A 26654-nucleotide genomic window follows, 5' to 3' on the forward strand; every position below is an offset into this window, starting at 1 on the left:
TGAGCATTAGAATTTGGAATATGATTCTAAAATTAGAATTCAAACTTGAAATCAGTTTAAGAATAAAAAGAAATAAAAATAAAACTAAATTCGAGAACAAAAAGTTTCAATTTAAAATCAACTTCCAGAGCTTCCAGGAAAAGGTTGAATAGTATAAATAAAGAGCATTTTTCGTCGATTGATAATAAGAAACGGCTCATACTTTAGTAAAAAATAATGAGCATTGTAATTTTCAATCAAATCATTCATTCATCTCTAAGAAAAAAAAGCAAAACAATACTTCAAACCTCGGTTATCGAATGTTGGCAGAAAGTACTGAATTTTCAAGTGGAAAAAAGCGTATTCGTTGTTTGTTTTTAGATTTTTAAACTCTCTGGATAAAGCCCCGTACTTGAGTTTGAATCACGTTGAATAATATAGAACTTTTGAAAATTGGTGTATGCTTATTTTGCAAGTTATGAGGCATCCGACATTTTTTTTTATTCAAAATATGTATTTGTTATACCAATGGGCCGCGGAAAAAAAAATCAAAATAATGTGTTTTACATATGCTGAATAACAAATCCTAAATAAGTTAATTATTCGGACCCGTCCTAGTTTAAAGTAAGATAAATTTTGAACTTTTTATAATATTTTTCTAGTTTTGATAACGGTTTAGAGCAAAACTTTTATTTTTTTCACCTCGGGGGCCCTCTTTATTCAGGGGGGGGGGGGGGGGGGGGCAATTTTTCTCATCCCCCCCCCCTCTTAATGCGGCCTGAACATGATAATAAATCATTTATAACGAAAACATTGTCATCGGGAAACAAATACACTGTTTAACGATGCAAGTTTCGAAAACACACTATGGAACCCATATAACTAGCTAGGGTACTACCGTTGCATGGTGTTGCATATTTGCAACAGTTATTGAAAACCCATTATATCAGAGAAAAAACAAAAAAAAAATCTCAAATTTTGTTTATTATGTAAATTACTTTAGTGGGAATACGAAAATATTTTTTTTGAGTCGAAAAAAAATTCTCAATATGAATTACACTAGGCCAAAAATTTGAAAAATTAGGCTTTTTCCACATTCCATATTTTTCAGATTCAAGTGGGTTTTTTTGGTTTTTGGTTATTTTTTTTTAATTGAACGTGATCTTGAAATTATAAATATTATTCTCATCGAAAAAAAAATTTACTTTTTAGCTAAATGTGAAGTTTAGAACAGTTTTAATTAATTGTTGCATATTTGTAACTTTATGAAACGAAGGGTTAAGATCATCTACAAATAAAATAAAATTTTCCAAAATGTCATTACCTTAATTTATTTTGAAAGGTGTAGTAAAGCACCCCGGGTCAGCTAGTAATGTATAAAATCTCCTTCAAAAATGGGATTATCGTCTATCCATGCTTTTATGAGTTCAATTTCTTTTCAGAAACATAACGCACTCCATCAAAATATTGGGATATTATCAAAATGTTGTCAATAACGGAAAGGACATCAGATGACTTGTCGTTTCAATAGCGTTTATCTCAAAGAGATTGAGATCCCAGGAAATCTGGGACGATGATCCTTGAGTCATACTTTATGACTTACGTATCTGCACGGCCGGACAGAAAAAGGTTGATTTTTTTTGAAAAATCCAGCAAAAACCGGGTAAATCTTAAACAAATGTAGGTAATATTTCAAATAAATGCAAGAGGAAAGTGGAAGAAAATTACTTGGAATTTAAATTTTTCGTCAGGAACGTTCGAATTGTTTCTATAACTGACTGTAAAAATTGTTTTAGAATGCAAAAATTAAAACTTGTCAACGAGGAACTTTACTCTTTTTAACTCAACCACGGTACCGGTACCGTGGTTGAATGAAAAGGAATCTTTCGATTGCTTTGATTCAAAGGAATTTGAGGTTTTCGTTTGATTTGGCAAATGATTTGACACAATCCGATAAATTTTTAATAATATCTTGGCATCTTGGCCAGATTTATCTAGCTTTGAACCCGTTTTTGGATTTATGGGCATGCCTGGATATATCCGGAAAATTTGGAATAAACGTGAATCTAAATATAAAAATTAAAACGGTACTTGTCAGCATTTGCCAACACGATCTTCGGTGAAAGATACAGCTAAGATGTTTGCCCGAAACCTTAAGATTAAGATGATTTTGTAAATTTCAAATATTTAAATATTTTATAAAGTACTCAGCACCATATTGTGGTAGGTATGTCTAGGAGAAAGAATTGAAATTAAAATAATTTATATAAGGTTAGCAGAAAAGCTTTAAAATTATGCCTTTTATACAAAATGCTATAAAATGATAAAATGTCAATAAAAGATTGTTGTTTTGTGTAAAAAATTGTATTTTGATCACTTTATTTTAATGAGGAACTTAAACTGCACTGACTTGAACATTTTCAAAGAAGACTTTTTTTTCTAACTTTGTTAGTCTTTTTTTTAGAAAAATTATTAAAAAATGCAACTTTTTCTTGAAGATCAAGAATCCTTCTACAATAACATGTTTTAAAAGTAGAAAATTTCCAGCAGATTCTTCGGATAATCAACGGAAAAGATAAGTATCCTAGTAAATTAACTTATTTTTTGTGATTGTGCCGTTTCAGCCTGTACCAATACTAGAGCAGGGCCACCTCGACACTACCTTCTTTAAATATTTCTTGATGTGGATCATTCTCTAATCCTAATTTGAAGAGGAAAGGTGGCAAATATTTACCTAGCCAGAGTTGAAGTGTAGTGATAGGAAATTGTGAACTGAAGGCTGAAGACTGAAGGTGATTGAAGGAGAAAAGGCAGTTTAAAAGAAAGTTACCAAACATACATATGAAAAATCTGATGAATTTCTAATGGTAGAAATTCTAAAAATAAACATTCAGTGTATTCGACTTATTCGGCCGAATATTTAAATGAACGACCAAACAGAGGAAGCCGTTTGGCCAAAAACTCCAATTTTTATTACGATCTTCTCTCTAAATGAAGTCACACACAGTGGCAATTTTCACCTATTGAAAGGATTCAGATCAATACATTTTGCATCATATGTCATCAATATAACAGTAACTGTTATGGATCACTAATATTTCAACCACTCATCTCTTCATAAAGGACGTTAACCTTTTGCTGCGTGTTGTCGGTTTCGTTTGACCAATCCATTCGAACAACGCACATCGTTAAATCGTCTCCGATGCCATCATCAATCAATCAGAACCCCGAATGCAAATGCGTATCCGTCCGTGTTTCCTATACTCACGCCCCGATTGATTCGATTGTCTCAATTCAATTGTACCTAATAGTTCCGTTTCATCTTTGGAGAGGGATATTATTGATTCGAACCGTCATCAACACCCTCACAATGTTTATTTGGCTGCACATCCCACGCAGCTGCAAGAAGATTACTTGATTCGCATTCAAAGTCAACAGCACAGATTTCTTTAACACTTGCTTGCTTTACAAAGCAACTCTGCCCGAGACCAATGAAATAAATGAACAATCGTTGACCCAAAGTACACTGCGTAGCGTTCAGTGATCTCTCATTCATCATTTTTGCACAAAACTGTGACTGCTTGCTAGCTTTGACGAAATGGAAAACGGCGATCATCGATCATGATAAATGAATGTGCCAGACTCGTTCATGTATGTCACTGTGTCAGACTAACTACATGCAGAAATGTGACGTAATTTGAATTTTCTTGGGGACGTTCAGTTGGGCAGATTGTTTTCAGATAAGATTGATTAGGTATATTTATTTGATATGAAATATTTTTACATCTCTTTTTGGTGTATGGTATTCAAAATTTAAGAAAACCCGTATTAAAAAAAAAATCGGTTGAAGATGACCTAAGTCATTGATGAAAAACTGGTTTTCCATGTTCCTTTCGAACGAAATGTCTAAAAATCCCATACAAACTTCCCGTGGTCTGATTAAGCCCAGTAGGCATAGGACCTTGTACTAGACTTAGGATCAATTTTAGTAGGCAGCGCATAAGATTTCGCAGGTTTTAAAATTCCCATACGAATTTGAGGCATTCGAATGTACAGACTTTGATTATCATAAGTAGCTGGCTTATTAAAAAAAAGTTATACTACTCATGAGATACAGATAATCGAACAGTACACTAACGACTGTTTACTTCTCACTTCTACCTAATGCGGTTCAATGATCTCAACAGAGATAATACTTCGTAGACATACACTGACGGACATAAGCTTTCAACTCTTTTAGTGTTCTGCTAAAGTTTTTGTTGTATAGAAATATTTTCTCCTTGTTTTGGAAGAAAAGTTTAATATAATGCTATAAGATAGAGAACATTTCACAAAATCTACTTACCTAAAAATAGGTAAATATCATACACTTTGTAGGGTTACTGTAGATTTGAATAAATGCGATAAGTCAGTTTATGTCGAATACTTTTGTCCATCAGTGCGTGTAAGTACTATAATAACACTTCAGTTTTCTGCTAAGAAGTGCTAATGATAGCGAAATATATTCTCTTGTCATCCATACGCATGAAATCCATTCGTATCGAAAACCAAACAATATCGATTGGGTAAAACTTGTTGTTTAGTTTCAGATAGGCCTTATGTATGTCAAAGTGGAACGAATGAATGAAGCGATTTATTGCACCAGGAAGACTCGGCCCATTGACAAGCGTCCTCTGGTGGCAGGCAAAAGTGCGAAGGAACCTCCCTCACTATTGCCCGATTAAAGTTATGACTGCACCGGTGACCTCACATAACGCATTTTGTAGATAGGTCTAATAAATTGAACGCCACACCCATCGCTCCACTCGAGTGCTCGTTTAAACTTGATCCAGCCATCGGAATGATTGGATAAAAGATCGTATGGTGTTTATAACTAACAAACTCACTCAACTTACACGCCATTTAAATTGATTGACGTGGATCATTTATGTTATTCTCTTCGAAAAAAAATTGCTACCCATCTTTTGCAGCGAAATTCCTATTCTTGGGTGGTTTTCAAAAATAAATAAACAACTGCAAAAATAGCTCCCACTAGTCTAGTGCCCCAATTGGAATACGTTTGCGCTTCGGCCAGATGTTTTGGCATCTTCACGCGTCCACATCATCTGATTCGGGAAACAATCCATTCGACCGCGACCTACCGGATCCCGTTAGAATGGTTCATTCCTGAAATGTCCACTTAAGTGGTAAAATTCGAAAAAAGTGGATTTTCGTTGGATCCAAAAACTTACACACGCATTACACACGTTCGTCGTCACGCTAATTTCGGTAGTTTTACTAAAAAGAGTTGTCCGTTTATTAGTTATCAATAATTGATTAAGCTCAACATTTAGTAAAACACAATATCGCTAGATTTGATAGAATCTGACAAATGATTCGAATTCAAGACGGCAAAACCAATTTTTAAAACAATAATGGCTTTATTTATTGTAATCTGCGTTTTATAACTAAGCTTTTATGCTTTTATGTACACTGTTGAGTCACTTTGATTTTCAAAACCTTATTCGTACACTTTTCGAATTGGTTTAGGCATAAATCTTTAGAGTTAGCCTTAGTTTAGCGTGTGTTTGCAAAAACTTATAAGATTTTTCTCCCTGGTACAGGAGTTGTTTGCAATTAAGCACTATAATATATGTTATAACTTTGTCATTAACCGGAACAGTTATTTGTTCATAATTTAACCACAAGAAACTGACTTAAAACAAAAATAAATGTTGATCAATTAATTGTAACTTTTTTCACTGAAATGAAACCCACATTTGTCTGCATAACAAAACTAACCATCCACTAAATGAATCATTAAAACGTTGAGATTTTTTTTTAATGCAAACATTTTTTATTTTGCAAAAATATAGATCTGAGTAAATGATGTATGAAATCACTTATTTTTTAAATATAATTTTTTTTTAATTATTTACAGAACTGAATCATGCTAAACATATTTTTTTAAATTTTCGAGACCATATATGCAGTAGAGGATTCAGATTTTTTTTCTTTAAAATATTTATGGCTGCTACAAAAATTACATTATTCCTTTTAAAATTTATTTTTAAATTTGCAATTTCAATTTCTAATCAAAATTTTATCTTGAACTTAAAATTCGTGGGTTCTAAAATTCTATTTTTTTCTTAAATTGTTAGTTTAATTCAAGTTTTATTCAATTTAAACTGCAAAATTATAAATTACAATTTTATTACGCCATGAAAATAAAAAGTAAATGGTTTCTTATTTTTATTGAGTTACACAAAGTTACACAATACCAATTTTGAGTTTTTAATTTTTCTTCACCTCAAACTTTGATATGCTGTTTAATAATCCCTAAAACTTTTAAATCAAGACGATGCAACTTGTGTCCATTTTTTTAAACTTTTAAGGTCAGAATTCAAAATAGAGATCATGATTAACATGTTCTGCATTTAGAACTTAGAAACGATGCAAAAACAATGTTTGGTAAATAGTTTCTTAAAAGTAATTCATCACAACAAGTCGCAAAAATTGATTTCTTTAGTACGAGTTAAAAAATTTATCCAACGGAGCTTGCCGAGTTGGATAATTACGTCGAGTGCTGAAAATGTTGAATCTTTCCACGAGTGGCATACGCAATTTATGCAAATTCGGGAAATTCCTTTGAAAGTCAATTGATTGACTTACAAGAATTGCATATTTACAAATAACCACATGTTAACCATGCAAAACTACAAATGTCTGAACAAGTATAACGTGGACTGCAGGCAAAAAACAGTAGGTATCGATAATAATCGCTTTTCGATACAGTTTTCACTGTCTGAAAGTTAATTGTGCTAAAACTCAATCATTTAAAAACAATTATAACACTGATTAAATTTTTTTTTCGCAATTATTGGCCTTTTCAATATGAAAAATCTTTACTGAATACCAAAATCTTTTTGAAACTTGGCTCAAAACCGGAGACAAGTTCCTCGGAAAGTGGTAGGTCAACTGAGGTTATTAGAGATGTACCGAATAGTGGTATTCGGCGAACTGAAAAAAAAATAAATAAAGGCTATTATTTCCATTTCCTTCTATTTTTTCCATGTAAATGCCCCTCATGAATTTAGTAGATTATTTCCGACCAGATGATATTATCGGATGATGTATTACGAGATATTTTTTAAGTAGAGGTCTTTCTGATTTTCAAAATGTCACCAATAATTGAAAAGACATCAGAAGACTAGTCGCTTTTAGGGCGTTTATCACCAAAGAGAATGCGTTATGGTGAACTCTGGGATAAAACATGTCGAAACAGGTGCCAAACTATTTTAAATTGCTTCTCTGATATTGGATTAGATGAATGTCGAATTTGAGCAAGATATCTTCAAAATAGTTATTGAAAAGATAGATGATCTTCAGCCTTAAGCATACTATACTTTCAACCACACGTATCCACTAGAGTGTCCGTCCCGGGATTTCCCGGGCGGGAATTCCCGGGAATTTGAAAAATTCGGGAATTCCCGATTCCCGGGAATCATTGATTCATTCCCGGGAATTCCCGACATGTATGAAATTATTTCTCTGGAAAAGCCTGATAGCCTCCGGAACCATTCTTATTGTTCTTCTTGAAAATGTAGTTATACAAAACTCATTGATGATATGCCGATTCCTTTGGCAATAGACATTTTGCAGCTGTTTGGTGCAATTTTTTCTATTCAAATAGATGAGTTTAAAAAGATTATGTGTATTTCCACACCGTTTTCATTGAACGAAAACCAACAACACTTCGAAAAATATATGAAAAATCGCACAGCAGGTAGGCAGATTGTGTTTTCTCGAAAGTAACATTCACGCACCTTTCTCCCTCTGACTTTGAAAGCCAGATGAATTTCAAAACTTAAAAATGAAAAATACATAGTTTATTTCATATGAAGAGCCAGTATGTGAACTGATCAGAAAAAAAAACACAGGTTGGAAAAATTAAACAAATAAAAAGATAATTTTTTTTATTAACCCCTAATTGCTTAAATGATTGCTTGATTGATTGCTTCATATGACTAATTCAGGTTATTTTATAGTTCGTTTGACTGCTTTGAATTTATCATTGTTGAAAACAGTTTCTACCTCGAAATTGCCCGCTGCTTGCTTGTTTGCTTTATTTGATTAAAAATAAGCTAAAAGAAATATTATAAAGAGTACATTTTGAACAAATTATGGTCTTTTTTGCACGAAAGGTTCGATACGCTAGGTATATTTGAATCAAAGTGCATAGATTTTACATGTTTCAGAATATTTCCCGGGATCCCGGGAATTCCCGGGAAACAGTCCACCAGATTTCCCGAATCCCGGGAACGGCAAATTGGCCGGGAAATGGACACTCTAGTATCCACACGGTCAGGCATTCAGGGCCATTAAAAAAAAAGAAATATAAAAGGGCAAAATTTAAGTATATTATGTAATTTTTGAAAAATCTTTATTGAACACAAAATCGAAAAAAAATTTTAAAAGGAATTTGATTTTTTTATTTGATTTAGCAAATAATCTGAATAAACCCGAGCAAAACTGGAGAAATTTTAAACAATATCTGGACATCCAGGCCAGATTTGATTTATCTGGATTCTTTACTGGATTTATGGCCTGAATATATCCAGAAAATCATGAATAAACTATAATCAAAGTATTAAGTGATACCATTCAGCTTTGCCCTGTACGATCTACAGTGAAAGATACGCGGAAACCATAAGTTTTTAATGATTGTGTAGCTTTAACAACATAACTTCTGGATATTTTATAAATTATTCATGATTATTTGAAAAATTTAAAAGTCTGTAGTAGATATTCGGCCTATTCGGCCGAATACTTAGCTCAACTATTCGGTGAGCCGAATATTCGGCTAAACGGTTTTTCGGCGGTATTCGGCGCCGAATATTCGGCCGATCGAATATTCGGTACATCTCTAGAGGTTATTATGAACAAAGATTTTTTTTACTTTCGAGAACAAAATAGAATTTTTAGAAAAATATAAGGAAAATGGCCAAAAACAACAACTTTCGAGCGTGTTTTCTCGGAATAAACTTTTATGCACTTATACCCCTTTGATTCTAAGGGCCTCATTTTGCAATATTTCTAGATAAATCTAAACACTGCGTCTAGATAGGATTAATGGTTGTTCAAAATTTACTCTTGATTAGTCATGGGCAATTTTCAGATTCACAAAGGTACAGAGAATCACGTCGTACAATCCATATTTAAAGATTTTTTGAAACTGATAAAGTTATGTATAACGGTTTATATTCAAGATAAGAATTATTATTGGTATATATTTAAATATTGAAGATAAGTTTAGATAATCAAATAATGCCTTAAAACAAGTGTTCATTAATACCCCTATTTTGAATAACATGGAGAAATTATAAACAATCCTCTGTGAATCAGTAAGATAAATTTTTAGTAAAAACTTATATTACACTTGAAGATGCATATACTACTGAGTGTTAAACCTCTGGAAACAACATTTTAACTGAATTTACTGTGACGAGAGAGTTACATGATTGAACGCCCTCAGAACAGTTGGAATATTCACAGAGACGTGGATTTTGTGAGCTGTAGTAACACACTTGGTATCTGTAACTTATGAAAATAAAATGATAGAATGCCACATGACGAATGATTTATTGAAAAGTGCTGACAATCCATTGCTAATTTTTTTGTAAACACGACTTAATAACCCATAACGATTTTGGGTAGGATGTTCTTTTTCATCATTTTAAGAAAATGTGATAAATACCTTAAAATAGAATCGAGTTTGTCTAAGTGTTCAATGATTTGAGTGTTATGAAACAACCAAATCAATGGAAAATGTTGAAAATTTTGCTATATTCTGACGAAAATGGACAATAAAAGATTTGAAAACCTTGACCGTGAAAACCGGGAAAAAACCGGGAATTCCAAAATGAAAAAGTTGTGGCCACCCTGTATATGAAAAAAAAAAAACATTGCAAGTAGGGTGATTTGCCAATCGTTGTACAGCTAAGCACATGATTTTGGTTTTTATGCTGTATTTCAGTTATTTCAAACAAATTCCCCCGATTTTTTTTTGTCGATACACTCTTACAGGATTGGTTAACAAGATCCAAAAGTTCAAGTGTTTGAAAATAGTGACATAAAAATTTAAAAAATCATTTAAAACAGCTTGTCAGTGCCCAATAGTTGCACAGGCAAATTTTATTATGTGCATAATGTTGTCCGATTTTTTCCAATGGTTGCACATTTTAAAAATCTTCTTAAGACTCAGCCACCATGCGGTCGATGAGGCTGATGTTTGCTACGGAAGCTTATTATGAGAACTTTTACTTCAAATGCAATCTAATTTGGTGACGGCCCCTTTTGAGGGGGTTGGGGGGGGGGGGGGTGTGGGGCGGTTGTCTTTCATATAAACCGTCCAATGCAGAATTGGAAAATTCGGACCCAAAATTAAAAAAAAACACAAAGCCGCCGGTTTGAGTGTCTGGAATAGCATTTATCACACGTGAAGTTTTCTCAGAAACTCAAATCTACCTCTTGATTTAACCGAAGCCATTTCAGTATAGTGTTATTTGATCTTATTTGTCCAGTGTTGAGCTTATTTCTTTAAATTCCCATAGATAAACTAAAAGATATTTAATGCTTAATTTTTAAGTGCCTTTTTACAGGTGAAAAGATTAAAGAACGTTATCTGTTATGCCTCCTTTTACCCCTATGAAGAAGGTGTGATTTTATAGAACAATTGCTTTAGGACTGACTTGGAAATCGATCGATTTTTACATAATGAATATCAATTTAAAACTTGAAAATGGACACAACCACACCCAAAGTTTCAGATCGTTTGACTGATTTATGCTCATGATATACAATTTTGTTTAAAAATTTATCTTTTCAAAAAGTTAATTGATTTCAATATTTTTTTTCATTTAAGTGGGTTTCCGACTAGAAAACTGTTTTGGATCAAATTAAGTTTCACAAAGCTATGACTGTTCATTTCTCTGGATGATAAGGGCCAAATAAAGCTTCACTTAGATGTCTTCAGTGACGGTAACTCGACGGCAGATTCGAATTTCTGAGAAAATTGCACATCAGATAATTAATATTTCGGGTCTTCAAACCTCCGACTTCGAATTTTTGGGATTAAGGGTCGTATTTTTCCTACTGTACAATATTTTGACAATATTATTAACAATATCAACGGAATCGCTGTTGACATGTAATAAAATTCTTTAAGATTTGCCGTCTCGAAATTTTTCCAGAAAAATTTGCATAAAATGTTGAGTAAATGGTCGGAATAAAAGATTTCAAAATAAATCTGATAAAATAGTAGTCTCTCAAATCCATTGAAGTTGAGGTGACTTTGACACTTTTCAGACAATGCAAGTTGCCCGACTTTCATACACACATATGTTTTTTCAACGAGTTTAATAATTTCAAAGCTTCAATTTTTAGATTTTACCGTAGAAAAAATAAACTTATGGAAATATAAAGTGTCTTTGTATTATTGAATTCATTATTCAAAATCAACATTGAGTGCAAAAAATATGAAAACTCTGAGTGGAAAATAAATAATTGGAGTACAGAAATTACTAAAAATACTAGTTAAACGTAAATATCCATTTATTCAGAAAAAAAATGTCATATCAATAGACAATTCGAGTTGTTTTAGTTGCATGTAGTCGATGAACATATTCAATTTTGTATGACAATTTGTATGAAAGAAGAAATTTTCGCATATCCAAGAAATTCAAATAAGTTTGAAATTAAATTTGTTTTAAATTTGTTTTAAATTATTGGTTTAGCCCATTCTTAAGCCTAATTTTTTGCCAACATAAGAAGAAGCAAAGTATTTCATGAAAACATTTCTAATCATTTCAAAATAAAAAATTGGAATCAATTGAAAAGTATTGTAAAATTGATGGATTTGCTTCCCGGAGCCTTCAATAATTTCATGACATGTTTTTGCGAAAGTTTTAAATCAACACACTTATTGGCTATGCAAAGCAGTATAATGCGTTTCTTATTATCATCCTATGGTTAATCAGCCTTCAAATTAGCTGTCAAAGCACTAAAATTAAAAATATTTACCAATTTTGAATTTTTTGTATGACAATGAATATCTTTTCTGGAGAACAAGTTAGGTTTTTTTTTTTTTTTTATAAATAGGATCTCAGTGAAACCTCATGTTTCTTTGAAGAGATCTAATTTACTTAACTCTAAGGCGTACATCTTTCAAGGATAAGATGGCTAGCATCTTACAAATGCTAAAACCACCGACCCACAGAAAGTGTACTATGTATGCCGTGACCGGGATTCGATCTCATGACCTCTGGCTTAGAAGACTGGAACGCTATCCTCTAGGCCACGGTCGGCGGCAAAGGTTTAGTTTTTGTTAACATGAAATGTATTGTAAGAACCAAGAAATATGTTAAAAATCCAAAATTATGTGTTTTGAACTTTAAGTACATCTCTGATGTTTTTTGAATGAAAATTTGGGTTTTTCCGTACAAGCCTTCTTTCTAATTTAAAACACGTTGTTATAACTCAGGACTTAATCAATCGCTTCCAAAATTTTTATTGCTATTTTTGGCTGTTAAAACAACTAAACAAAGTTTTTGGAGGCAAACGAATTTATAAATTTGAAATTTCCAAACAAATTTTGCAGTGGAATTATGTACAGCAATGGGGCAAGAGGAGATTGAGCGGACCAATTATTGCACGATCCGACATTTTTTCTGTTTAAGTATGGAACTTAATTTTTTTTAAAATCATGGTGTTAAAATTGTCCAACAAACGTTTCGTATAGAAAACTGATACTAAAAATGTTTTGTTCCGACGTAAAACCTTATTTGCCGTAGAAGGAATGTTAAGGGTTTTGTTAACAATTAGCACAAAAACTGCGCGAAAAAAAAAAAAATAAAACTGTCATAAGATACACATTTAACAGCAGAAAATATCTCAAAAGCCTCATTTCATCAGAAAACATTCCGAATTACAAATTCAGTATTAGTTTTGATCAAAATTTGAGAATCAGCTGAAATATTGACAATTTAAGTCATGCTGTGCAACGATGGGTTAGGGGACAACGATTGGCAAATCACCCTATTTTTGACATGACTAAAATAATAGATTAAAGATTTGATTTCATTGAACACATTGAGACTATAAAAAATTGATGTTTGCTTTGAAAATATCAAAAATTCAATATGATTTTAAACTTCTCTCGAAATTCGTCGAAATTCCCGTCTCAAACAGAATGGGGAAAAGTAAACAAAAAAAAAAAAGCTGCTATAACTTTACCCTCCGAAGTCTGATAGCGGCCTTTGGCAAAGTTGATTATTGATTCAAAACTTTTATATTGATTTTTTTAACAGTTTTGTCAGAAAAGTATAGAATTTTCTAAAATGTTTTTATCCTATTTCAAAACCTAAAGATGATACAAAAAAAAAACTCATTGCATATTTTGATTCATGGCACACAAAACAACCATGATAAGTTCGTATTTTCTTTCTACCTTGGAAAAGTGCGAATTTGGATGCTTTGTGTAATTTATTAAAACCCTTAGGGATGTGGAGCTCAGCATTTAGAAGAGAAACAAAAAAACACAGAGTCAGAGAAGAACCAGCCGAAGGCCTAATGTCTTTTTCATAAAGATGTTAAAAACTTCAAAATAAAATTGAGGTTCTAATTGGTTTTTTGAAGAAAATATCGTTAGGCAAAAAAATTTCAATGACATATTTAAACGATTGCTTTTAACAATATCTATTATTAGTGATTAGTAACCAAGTAATGGATACTAAGGGTTTTGATTTTATGTTGCTCATTCTGTGGACTATCGTGGGTTTAGTAAACACGTGTCACATGATTAACAGATTGTTGATGAGTTAAATAATTATTTAATAAATAAAATTTGAAGTAAAAATGGTTGCATTTTGGAATTCACAATGAAAGTTTCAATTTATTAAGGTCAAATATGTAGTGTCGTAAAATCAAAAAGTCTAAGGCCTAGAGCGACATGAGGTTGAGTTTTGCCACAGGCCAGCCAAATTTCTGTAATATTTGTAAACCTTAGTTAATGATACCTTTTGGCATCCATTAATTTCCCGTCAATGCTATAAATTGAAAATTTTACTTGAAGAACTCCTAATCTCATCCCCACCCCCTTCCCATTCGCACGATCATGCAGAAAACACATCTTATCTGTCAGCCGTTTATGAGATTCGGACCCAAAGTTTTCTTGTCGATACCGAGAATCCTATCCAAGACCACCACCACATCGATGCACAAATTTCTTTAAACCTAATCCGCTCTTGAGTGCAAATACTACTGTTCTGGAAGTTTTAATGCGTGTAACTTTTTTCGGGCGCATCAAAACAAAACAATGTTTTGGAGGACCTCTAATGAATTCATGAAATCTTTCATTATGCATCCTTAGAAAAAAAACTGCCTAATCAGACCTTAAGTATCCAATTGGAACTCCTGACTGATATGAAATAGTTCTAAATCGTTTCCATTGCTATCATTTTTTTTAAACATCAAAAGAAACATTTTGTGAGGGTTTAGTGGGGGTAGAAAGCAAAACCGAACGAACGAAATTTACAATTGGTAAAGCGTGTCATCACTTCGAACACACTCACTCACTTCGAACAATACTCATGTTGAAGTGATGATACAGTAAAATAAAAACTATGTTTTAAGACAACTTTTTTAAATTTTTGATCGCAGAAATTTGGAAAAATATGTGATTTTTCCCGGGTTTTATCGTAAAGCATTTAACTTCGTGAACACAAAAGTAATTCTATTTCAAGTAAACTATAAATGACTTACGGGAGAATAAGTAAGCGGTGTTTTTCGGATTTTTTCATTTTGGAATTTGAATTGCAAGGAAGCAAGTGAATATGATTGTATAAAATGATCGGAACATTTTTTACTGACTTAAAAAATCGGTTCAGTAAAAAATGAGATATGAGAAAAAAAAATGATTTCTTTAAAAGATTTTTTTGCCATATATTCCCGAATCACGGTTAAAATGTTTGTTAAACCCTCACATATTTAGGTATTTCCGGGTAGATTATTTCTTAACAATTTCAAATATTGTAGTGTATGATCAATACAATTCGTACCGGCAACAGGTAATTCATTTAAACATGACCTCGTTTAGAAATATTGAAAAAGTAGAAAATGAACAACAATGATGAAATGATCAATTAAAATTGAAAATTATGTGAATTTAATTGAATTAAATTTTCAATTGGAGCATTGTTATCGAAAACAATACAAGAACTTATCTATCAGAAAACCCAAACGAGCCAAACCCTTAATAATAAGGTTGCCTGATTTTTTTCCACGCACTACAAATCCGGGCTATTTTACCCATAAACCTGGCAATATCCAGACATTTGTTTGCAAAGCTTTTAAAACAAAAAACGAGAAATTGTGCTAAAAAATCATTAATTTTTCAACAAAACTTAAAAAGAAATTCCATAAATTTCTTCCAATAATTTCATTTTTGGACATACTTTAAAAAAATTAAATCATCTTAATTAAAGTTAATTGTTTGATTTTGAGAATTTAGTGTCCGGGCAAAATAAGGGCTTTTTTTAACAAAATTTGGGCCACCGAGCTGAGCCGGACCACTTTTGAATTTTGTATCAAATTTCCGAGCAAGTTCGGATAAAACCGGGTAATTTATAACGAATATTTTTGTATTAATTTAGTCCTTATATTTACGGAATGCTTGTTAAATCAGATTGCATTTGAGGAAATATCTGATTTATATCGGATGTTAATGGTCGCCCTTTGCCGTCGATTGTTTGCACAACTAAGTACATGTTTGGAGAGAATCTAAAATGTTATTAATAAAAAATTACAAAAACCAATATTTAAATGAAAGATTGCTTGCATAATTACCTACTGCAAGCGGTTAAAATAAGAGACGAAATGTCACGATTGGAATTTTTGATTTTCTGTCAGTGTCATTCCAATCGAGCAAAACCAAGCAGTGTTAAAGGCAGCCCTACAGCAAAGTTGCAAGCTTATTATTTCAAAAGGGACCAGACTGTGCCTCTTTGTATGTAATCTCTTTAGTTTGGTTGAATGTTTACGTTTTTATTATTTCGCCTACTTCGAAAAAGTGAATGTGAAATTCTCTAGTATATTAAAACTCAAGTTTTTAAACCAACTACCCTGACAACGGCGATGGTTCAAAGGTATCGTGGTCAGTCATCATCTGGAAGGTTCAGGTTCGATTATTCAAGCATGCAGATTTTTCAAGTAAGTATTAAATTCATCAAATGTAGAAAGAGTAATAGAAAGTGGCGTAAGATTTCAAAACTCAGCCATTTTCTTTTTTTTTGCAAAAAGTTTAAAAAATCTAAGTCTCATTGAAAAGCTGAATAGCCTTTTATTCAGCTTTGGTTATGGAACTTGAAAGTTTCGATAAGAACTTAAATTTTTTAGCTGTATAGAATGCTATACAGCCTTCGAGCAGGGCTGAGTAAGGTTTTAAGAGAATGTTTTATGGAACTTTTGGTTACTTGGGTAATTTCATAAATTAATCCATCAGAATTTACGTTTATGTGAACTCACCCATTGTCGAGTAAACTTAGCTAGTGAAAATATCTATCTATATATATAAAAATAAATTTCTGTCTGTCTGTCTGTCTGTCTGTCTGTCTGTCTGTCTGTTCCCTATAGACTCAAAAACTACTGAACCGATTTACGTGAAACTTGACAGGTGGGGGTATTGGAGGCCGGGGAAGGTTCCTATTATGGATTGAGACGCCTCCCTCTAACAGGAAAGGGGGAGGGGGTCTTTCATATAAATGTAATAAGTCTTCATAACTCAAGAACTGATCAAGCAAATCAAACCAAACTTGGCAAAGAAGGGTACTTGGGAACGAGGAATGTTTCTAAGAATATTTTGTACCCCTCCATCCTTCCAGTGAGGAGATAGGAAGGAGGGAGGGGGCCTACCTTACAATTTTTTACATAACTTTAGAACTAATCAAGCTAATGGAACCAAATTTGGCATAGGAGGGTAGGGGACTGCGAGGAATGGTTCTATGATTATTTCAGACCCCTCCCTCCTTTCAGTGAAAACACAGGTAGAAAGGAGGGGGCTTTCATATCTTTTTAATTCTATAACTTGAAACTATTCGATCAAATGAAACCAAATTTGGCTTGGAAGTTTATTTGGGTACGATAAATAGTTCTTGCAATATTTGCTATCCTTTCCTCCTTCCAGTGAGGAGATAGAAAGTGAGGGGGGGGGGGGGGTTCTTTTACAATTTTCAGCATAATTGGATAGCAAATCAAGCAAATGGAACCAAATTTAGTGTGGGAAGGTATTTGATTACGAGAAATGTTTCTTTGATATTTTGAGAACCCTCCGTTCTTAAATTTGTAAAATATTAAGGGAGGAGGGTGCTTCCATACAATTTTTACATCACTCGGGAACTTACCCAGCAAATGAAACGAAATTTGGTTTGTAAGAGTATTTGAGCACATGGAATGTTTCTGTGAATATTTGGTACTACTGCTTCCTTCCAGTTGCGTGATAGGAAGGAAAGAGGGGGCTCCTTTACAATTTTTTGCATAACTTGAGCAAATTGAAACAACTTTGGCATGGGAAATCATTTGGATACGTAAAAAGGTTATTAGCTTACTGGATACTTCTTTCTCCTTCAATTGAGGATACAATTAGAAAAGACGGGTGCTCATATACGATTATGTTGCATAAACCAAGAACTTATCTAACAAATGGAACCAAATATGACATGGGAACAATCTTTCAATCGAGCAAATGGATCACAATTGGGCATGGGAATGTATTTGAATACACTGAATGATTGATCTTGATCCCTTCCTTCCAGGTAGGGGATGATAGGCAGCAAGAAGGGCTCCGATATAAATTTTATGGCACAACTCGACAACAAATGGAGCAAACGATTGAGACCTCTTTCTCCTGCTAGAGGGGAGATATAAAATGGGGAGAGGGTCACCCATTTTTTGAATAGCTCGAGAGCTTATCGAGAATGACGCCATATATGATATGGAATCGTATTTGTATACAAGAAGTGTTTTTCTGATGTTATGAGATCCCATTCCTTCCATTAGGGTTAAAGGAATGATGGAGGGGGTCACTCTAACAATTTGTATAATAATTCGAGAACGAATAGGTAAAATAAGTGTCCCGTGAGGTTATTTTGTTACAGAAAATTTTTCTAGGATAATTTGAGACCCTCTCTACAAATAAAGGGACAACGAAGATTCCATATATAAAAAAAAATTGGCATAATCTATAAACTTATGAAGCAAAGAAATCCAGAGTCATAAAAAGGCTTAAAATACGGATTTAAATAAAAAAAAATTAAGATTTAAAAATAAAAAACGTTGCAATTTTATTTGAAAAAAAATTTAATGATCTTGAAATTGAATTTAAAATTTTGTGCATGAAAAATTAAATAACTAGGGACCACAAATTTCAATAATTTTTGGAAGGTGTAGCAAAGCACACCGGGTCAGCTAGTATATATATATAAATGAATTTCTGTCTGTCTGTCTGTCTGTCTGTTCCCTATAGACTCAAAAACTACTGAACCGATTTACCTGAAACTTGGCAGCTGGGGGTATTGGAGGCCGGGGAAGGCTTCTATTATGGTTTGAGACCCCTCCCTCTAACAGGAAGCGGGGAGGGGGTCTTTCATATAAAAGTAATAAGTCTCCATAACTCAAGAACTGATCAAGAAAATCAAACCAAACTTGGCATGGGAGGGTACTTGGGTACGAGAAATATTTCTAAGAATATTTGGTACCCCTCCTTCCTTTCATTGAGGAGATAGGAAGGAGAGAGGGGGCCTACCTTACATTTTTTTTTCATAACTGGAGAACTAATCAAGCTAATGGAACCAAATTTGGCATGGGAGGGTAGGGGAATACGAGGAATGGTTCTATGAATATTTCAGACCCCTCCCTCCTTCCAGTGAAGATACAGGAAGGAAGGAGGAGGTTTTCATACCTTTTAAATTGCATAACTTGAAAACTTTTCGATCAAATGAAACCAAATTTGGCATGGAAGTTTATTTGGGTACGATAAATAGTTCTTTGAATATTTGCTTCCCTCCTTCCAGTGAGGAGATAAAAAAGGGGAGGGGGGCTCTTTTACAATTTTCAGCATAATTGGATAGCATAATTGGATCAAGCAAATGGAAGCAAATTTGTTGTGGGAAGGTATTTGATAACGAAAAATGTTTCTATGATATTTTGAGAACCCTCAGTTCTTCAAGTTGTAGAATCTTAAGGGAGGAGGGTGCTATACAATTTTTACATCACTCGGGAACTTACCCAGCAAATGAAACGAAATTTGGTTTGTAAGGGTATTTGAGCACATGGAATATTTCTGTGAGATTAGGTACTACTGCCTCCTTCCAGTTGCGTGATAGGGAGGGGAGAGAGGGCTCCTTTAAAATTTTTCGCATAACTTGAGCAAATGGAAACAATTTTTGCATGGGATACCATTTCGATACGTAAAATGGTTATTAGCTTATATGAGACTTCTTTCTCCTTCAATTGGGGATACAGTTAGAGAGGACGGGAGCTTATATACGATTATCTTGCATGAACCAAGCACTTATCTAACAAGTGGAACCAAATATGACATGGGAACAATCTAACAATCGATCAAATGGATCAGAATTGGGCATGGGAATGTTTTTGAATACATGAAATGTTTGATCTTGATCCTCTCCTTCCAGGTAGGGGATGATCGGCAGCAAGAGGGGCTCCGATACAAATTTTATGGCATAACTCGACAACTAATAAAGCAAACGAAACCAAATTTGGCATGGGAGGGTATTCGAGTACAATGAATGTTTTTCCGGTAGTTTAGCACCACTCTCCATTCAGTGGAACGATATAATCACTCATACATTTTTTTAAAATATTTTGATAACATATCGAGAAAATGGAACCAAATTTGCATATTTGTGTACGGGTAATGTACCCCTTCTCCTGCCAGAGGGGAGATATAAAGTGGGGAGAGAGTCACCCATTTTTTTGAATAGCTCGAGAGCTTAATCCATATAAGATATGTAATTGTATTTATATATAAGAAGTGTTTTTCTGATGGTATGAGACCCCATTCCTTCCATTAAAATTAAAGGAATGATGGAGGGGGTCATTCTCACAATTTGTATATTAATTCTAGAACTAATAGGTTAAATGAGTGTCCCGTGAAGTTATTTTGTTACAGAACATTTTTAAAGAATAGTTTGAGACCCACTCTACAAATGAAGGGACAGATAAATTCCATATATAAAAAAATTTACATAAGCTATAAACTTATGAAGCAAAGAAATCCAGAGTCATAAAAAGGATTAAAACACGGGTTTAAAAAAAAATTAATTAAATTTCAAAACAAAAAAACGTTGCAATTTATTCTGAAAAAAAAAACATTTTAATAACATTGAAATTGAATTAAAAATTCTGTGCAAATAAATGAAAAGTTAAATAACTAGGGACCACAAATTTCAATCATTTTTGGAAGGTGTAGCAAAGCACACCGGGTCAGCTAGTGTTCATATAAAAGTTTAACTTGAATTGCAATGTATATCAAAATACTTATCCAATATATTAATTTGGCTGTTAAATTATTAAAATATTACCATTTTTCTGAAACCCGTTTAACATCAGTTTCTTTTTATTGAAGCTTACTTTGAAGAAATGATGTTTGAATACCTCCACGTGTTAATCTCAAAAGATGAACCTATCTAGCTACTCTCTGTGAAAAAAAAAACAATCTTCGATTGCAATTGGTTCCACTACCTAATGCGATTGAAGTTTGATGAATGGAATGCCAGATAAATAATAAACAGTAGAAGAAAATTTTCAAGGGTGGTTCAGTAAACAAACCTCGGGATATGTTTGAACTCAAAGTTCGAAACAAATATTCCTGAGTGAAAATTATGTTATTGAACAGGAAGTGCGTTATCTATTGATGACTTAACAGTTTTACTATACTGTTGCGTAGAAGATACTCTTAAAGCTACCGATTGATAAGATACGAAACGTTGAATAATAGCTTCTTATGTCACCAATAAAACTTCATATGAAAATCGAACAGCTTTCTGTTAGACAGCCTTTTGGAACGTGAACGATTTTAATGAATATTCCCCTAACCATGCAGCGTTAGCGTAATTTTGTTTGGCAAACGATAGTGAGAAAATGCAGTTGAGTGGAATGCAATCGAAATATTTTCTGGAAAATCAACACATTTTGATCGGGAATTTCAAGAATGTCGATATTTGTTTGTAAATAAATTCATAGTGTTTACTCACTACTTATGTAGGTTCTACTCGATAGAGGTCTTTATTTATTTATTGATTTTTAGTAGGAGCATTTTAGTGCTTCAAATATGAAAGTAAACTTACAAATATTGAATAACAAATAACAAAATTTTTAAGAAAAATAAAACAATATGAAAAATCACTTACCTAAGATTACGAGTACTGCAATCATAGTTATTCCGAAATCCACTTTATGATGCTTTGTCCAGGCCATGTTTCAAAATTATTACTGTCGTTGATCCTTCAAATATCTCACTATGAATATGGTTTCCGTTTCACTTAACACTTCACTGTAAATTTGATGAATATTCTTCACCCAGATTTCACTGTGTTTTCAAGCTCAGCTCAAACTGTAAATGAAAAATGCTTCAAATTAGTCACATAAATTTCATTCAACTCCAAATCACATTTTCCTATTACGTTGAAACCCCACACAACACTCTCAGCTTCCACTTTTTGAGATCGGCTTCAATTCATTAGTTAGTTCGAAGCACGCCGCATGTTTTTTTAATATTCATTTGTCATCCGGCTAAAATTTTTTTCTCACAAAAGTTGAGTTAAGATAACTGCTTGTTATGCCGGCATCACTCCACTCCAAGAATAGACCAAACGTATCGAAGTTGAATGAACAATGTTTTCCCACCGAAACTCTAACCGACAAAAAAAAACAAACAAGTGGCGGCATGTTTAGTGATTAATCAAACGTCCAATTTTGCGCATAGTTTTTTGGGTGGAAAGAATGAGGCGGAAAATTTGTAAACTGGGAAAGTCTGGTTAGGGAAAAGTGTTGAAATCTTGGCAAAAAAAAATCTCAAATGTTGAACCTTTTTATCATTTGTCTCAACTTTTCCAAACTTTTAAAAATACTGTTACGAATGTGAGGAAAAATTTTAACACTAACGGTAGGTATTAAATCACTGCTAAGTGAGTCGAGCTACATCGCTGCTGGTAATTCATTCACGCACTTGAGCGTGGGGTGGTCATGATTGCCACGCCAGGAATGATAATGATGACAGTCGATCCACAAAATTGTCCCCCTATGTGGACCATTCATCTTCGTACAGCAACATTCCAAAAAAGGGGGCGCCAAAGAACTTCTACTTTGGTTGATACAACTTTATTAACATTAGATCGCCATATAGTTAGCAAGCAAGGGAGAAACAAAAAAAAAAAAGGTAAGATAGTATAAATCCGGGATATTCGAATTTCATTGTCGTCAAGTGTCATTGTTGGTGCAAAAATATCCATACAATGCACAACTTCAACCGAAGGTGGGACGATGAAGTGCGTTCTTGGCCGTGAATCGCATTTTCATTGATGAATATTAAGTGTCCTATCCCCTCCTTTCTCGTCTTCCTAAGATAATATCGGGACAAATTGGCCCATTTGCTGTGTCACACACAATAAGTCGACGCACTAAATCACGCCCTCGTACCTAGTCCTACTCCGGCTTGTCGATTTCATTTCATTTCTCTAACTATAAGAGAAGGAACGAGCACGTTTCACATGATAATCGACATCGTTGACGACGTTAATGAAAACACCCTCGCGATCGTGTGGTCGCGATCTTCTTCTGTTTCTTCTTCAAGGGGCGCGGATGGCAGTCGGCAACGAAACGGTCTCATTAACATACACATGGCGCTAAAAGATGAGGGCGGAGGAGTGTCAGGTTGTTGAGGTTTGTGTTACTTTTTTTCATTTTTGTCCGGTGTAAATGGTCACATATGTTCTTCGGATGGAGAACATGATTTGATTCGTTAATATTTTTCGATCACGTCAATTTGTCAATTTCGTTTTCATGTTGTACTGTTTTGAAAAAAAAAATAATAAAAGGAATATGAGTGAGTTGTGATAAATTTAAGAGCTTATATATTTTTTATTATAATTTCAGTTTTTTATTCATAAAACGTAAGATTTTAATCTTAAAACTTGTTACAATATGGTACAATATTTCTACTTATTCACTCAATGACTATTTGTTCCATTTTCCAAATTTCAAACTTAATTGATGTCAAGCCAAATTGTTTTAAATTCTGATATCTTTTGAATCAGTTTCAAAGAAGTGCGATAATTAATCCTCTTCAAAAAGCCTCGGACCTAAAAAAATCTCCTGTGATAGGAAGAGCTATGTGACGGTATCAAATACTGTGGCTTTTCAGGGTTGATAATACGGTGCAAAACCATGTAGTTACTTGTTAAAGTTACCGAAAAACAGACAATGAGCAGCTTTTGAAGGTGAGAAACCCTCCCTCATGAAGGGAGGGAGGAGCCTCCCATACAAAAGAAAATTTTCTGCATTACTCGAGATCCCATCAAGCAATTGGTATCAAATTTGGGGGGTGAAAGGAAGGAGGGAGGGGGGCTACCTTACAATTTTAGATATAACTCGAAAACTAATCAAGATATTGAACCCACTCCTCTTTCCAGTAGGGTGATATAAAGAGAGCAGGGGGCCTCTTTTATAATTTTTTAAATAACTTAAAAACTAATTAAGCAAATTAAACCAAATTTGGCATGGACGAGTATTTGGGAACGTGACATGTTCTAATGATTGTTTGAGACCCCTTCTTTCTTCCAGCGAGGAGAAAGGAAAAAGGAAGGGGAGTTTCATACAATTTTTACTGCATAACTCAAGAACTACAAAAGCAAATGGAACCAAATTTGGCATGAAATGATATCTGGGTACGAGAAATACTTCTATGAATATTTGGTATCCCTCACTCCTACAAAGAGGTGAATGAAAAGGGGGAGGAGAGGTCTCCCTTACAATTTTCAGTATAACTGTTGATCGAGCAAATTGAACCATCTTTGGCATATGAGGGTATTTGGAAACGAGAAATTTTTCTATCATAAATTGAGGCCCCACCTTTTTTCAGCGGAAAGATATAAAGGGAAAATGGGTGCTTCCATACAATTTTTTGCAAAACTCGAGAATTAATCGAGCAAATGAAAACAAATTTGGCATCTAAAAGTATTTGAGTTCGAAAAATACTATTTCTATGTGAAACAATACCTTTCTTGCAGTAGAATGATAGAATTGGGAATATAGGAAGGGAAGAGGAGGCTTTCATTTAACTTACAAAATCTGAGAAATGGAAAAAACTTAACATGGCATTATGGTATGATTCTACGATTTTCTGACACACCATCCTCCTTTCAGTGAGTAGGTACGTAGGAGGAGGGAGGTCAGCCCAATACAATTTTGTTAGCATAAGTTCTCAATTTATGCTAACGAAGCAAACAAATGGAAACAAATACGGCATGGAAAGATACTTGGTTACGAGATATGTTTTTACGATTGTTATAGACCCTTACTCTTTACAGTGTAGAGATGGGAAGAAAGGAGGAGGCTCCATATAAATTTTGTTGTGAAGCTTAAAAACTTAAAAAATGGGTATGACTATTAAAGATCACGACCTCCATTTGGCAGGGGGTGAAGGAAAGTACAGGGGAGGGGGCCTTCTTATCAGTTTTTTTAACATAAATCCAGAATATATAAAAAAAAAACAACCATATTTAGATTGTCTGCGTACGATTAATTTGAGACCCTCCAGACCGATTAAAATTATCAGATTTTTAACACAAATTTTTAGAGCAAGATTCAGAATATTAGTTTAAGTTATCTTTGTGTTTCAATTCGAAACTCGAGCTGCAGCTCTCATTTTATAGCGGTTTCTTATGAATTCTGTTATAATTTGATTCAAAATAACGCCATTAAAACAATAAAAATTTGAATAATTTTTGAAAATATCATTTGATTCTAAAAGGTGTAGCAAAGCACACCGGGTCAGCTAGTGTTTCATAAAAAATGAGCCAATAGAGCAAAACAACTATGCGGTTAGCTCACAAATTTTAAACTATTATAGTTATAGTTTAAAGTTTTTAGCTATTGTGTTAGACTACCAAATTTTACAAAATATGATTTAATAATTTTAACTCTATAATTTACAAATCATTCCAAAATAAAATAAATATAATTTGAACATTTTTTTCAACATCTCAATCGTTGGAAATTGATTTGATCTCTATCATGCCAATTTTCTTTAAAACAGTCTCAAAAACACGCACAAGAAATCAGCAATAACTTTTTTCCCATTTTTTTTTATTGGGCCCACGAATACTTCTTCTTTTCCTGAGAAGAATTTTAAAGTGCTTATTTGACATAGTGACACCCAATATTATATAGATTTATTTTATTCCTTTAATGTGATTTTGTTAATGAATATCGATTACTGATTCAGTAAAATAACATCATTAAAGGAAAACAACTGAAGCCGTTCAATTGAAGTTTATTAGAATTATTTAGTTAAATTATTGATTTATTAAGCTTTGATTTTGAAAATCACGGAGTGGCATCCATTAATTGGCAATGTGGAACTAGTTCAACTGAGTCACGCCTTTGATTGTAGAATTTGAAATGTTTAAATTGATTTTATGAAAGGTACAAAAAACCATAGCAAAGATTGCAAAAACAGAACTGTTATCGTGATATGGAGAATTGCCAGATGCTAGCATTTGTCAGATGCTAGCCATCATATTCTAGGAAGATGTATGCTTAGAGTTAAGTAAAAAGGAATCTCTTTGAGAAAACATGAAGTTTAATTGAGATCCTGCATGTGTGTCATTATGATTTTGCAAATTTCAAATAAACATTGTTCATTTAGTGCAGAAGGATGTTTGTGATTGATTGATGGCAAAAATTGATCTCAAATCTCACAATTAAATTAAATTTCTGTACTAATAATATCAGAAGCTAACCGCTTAAATCTATAGAATTTTTTCGTAAGTATATGATTAAAAAATATTCACACATATTTGAAGTATTTTGAATTTAGTTATTGTTTAATTCTACAATACTATGCATTCAAAGGTTGAAATAGCCAGAATTCTTAAAATGTTTCAACTTACCTCAGCAATATAATTGGATTGAAGATTTTGTTTAAATTTTCCAATTTCACTTTTTTTGACCACCAGTCATCAAGAATTTAGAGCACCGTAAAATGGAATAAATCGGGACAGCTGTTGAACGGTTTCCGTAATATTTCTGTCAAATGTATACCAATGTACCTACTGTCTACCCAATGTACCTACTATTTTATTACCAGAACAAAACTTTTTGGGTAAAAGAAAATAAACAAAATTGAAAATCGTGTATAACTGTTGAACTACAAAAATAAATAGTTTTCAGCATTTACAACACAAATCATTGCATAGTATTTCACTGTGCAAATATTTGTTGATTTTCCAATCCCCTGTAATCACCGTTTTTATCACCCACACCTACAATACACGAAATGTTAATGGCGGTGCCTAACTCCAGGGGCAAAAACAACTTGAAAAGAATTTACATTTTTATTT

At 33.2% G+C, this 26654-nt stretch overlaps 1 protein-coding gene across 4 annotated transcripts in view; it reads right to left on the minus strand.

Annotated features, from left to right (window-relative positions):
• Positions 1-26654, minus strand: part of LOC129747376 (uncharacterized) — a 175490-nt gene that overhangs the window by 123940 nt on the left and 24896 nt on the right. For all 4 annotated transcript variants that reach the window (XM_055741551.1, XM_055741549.1, XM_055741552.1 and 1 more), the window contains one exon: positions 21444-21646. In XM_055741551.1, coding sequence (XP_055597526.1) covers positions 21444-21510 — 67 coding nt within the window. In that variant the 5' untranslated portion in view covers positions 21511-21646. Of the gene's footprint in view, positions 1-21443; positions 21647-26654 lie in introns of those variants that run through there.

This window comes from Uranotaenia lowii, chromosome 2 (assembly GCF_029784155.1).
Source record: "Uranotaenia lowii strain MFRU-FL chromosome 2, ASM2978415v1, whole genome shotgun sequence".
NCBI lineage: Eukaryota > Metazoa > Arthropoda > Insecta > Diptera > Culicidae > Uranotaenia > Uranotaenia lowii.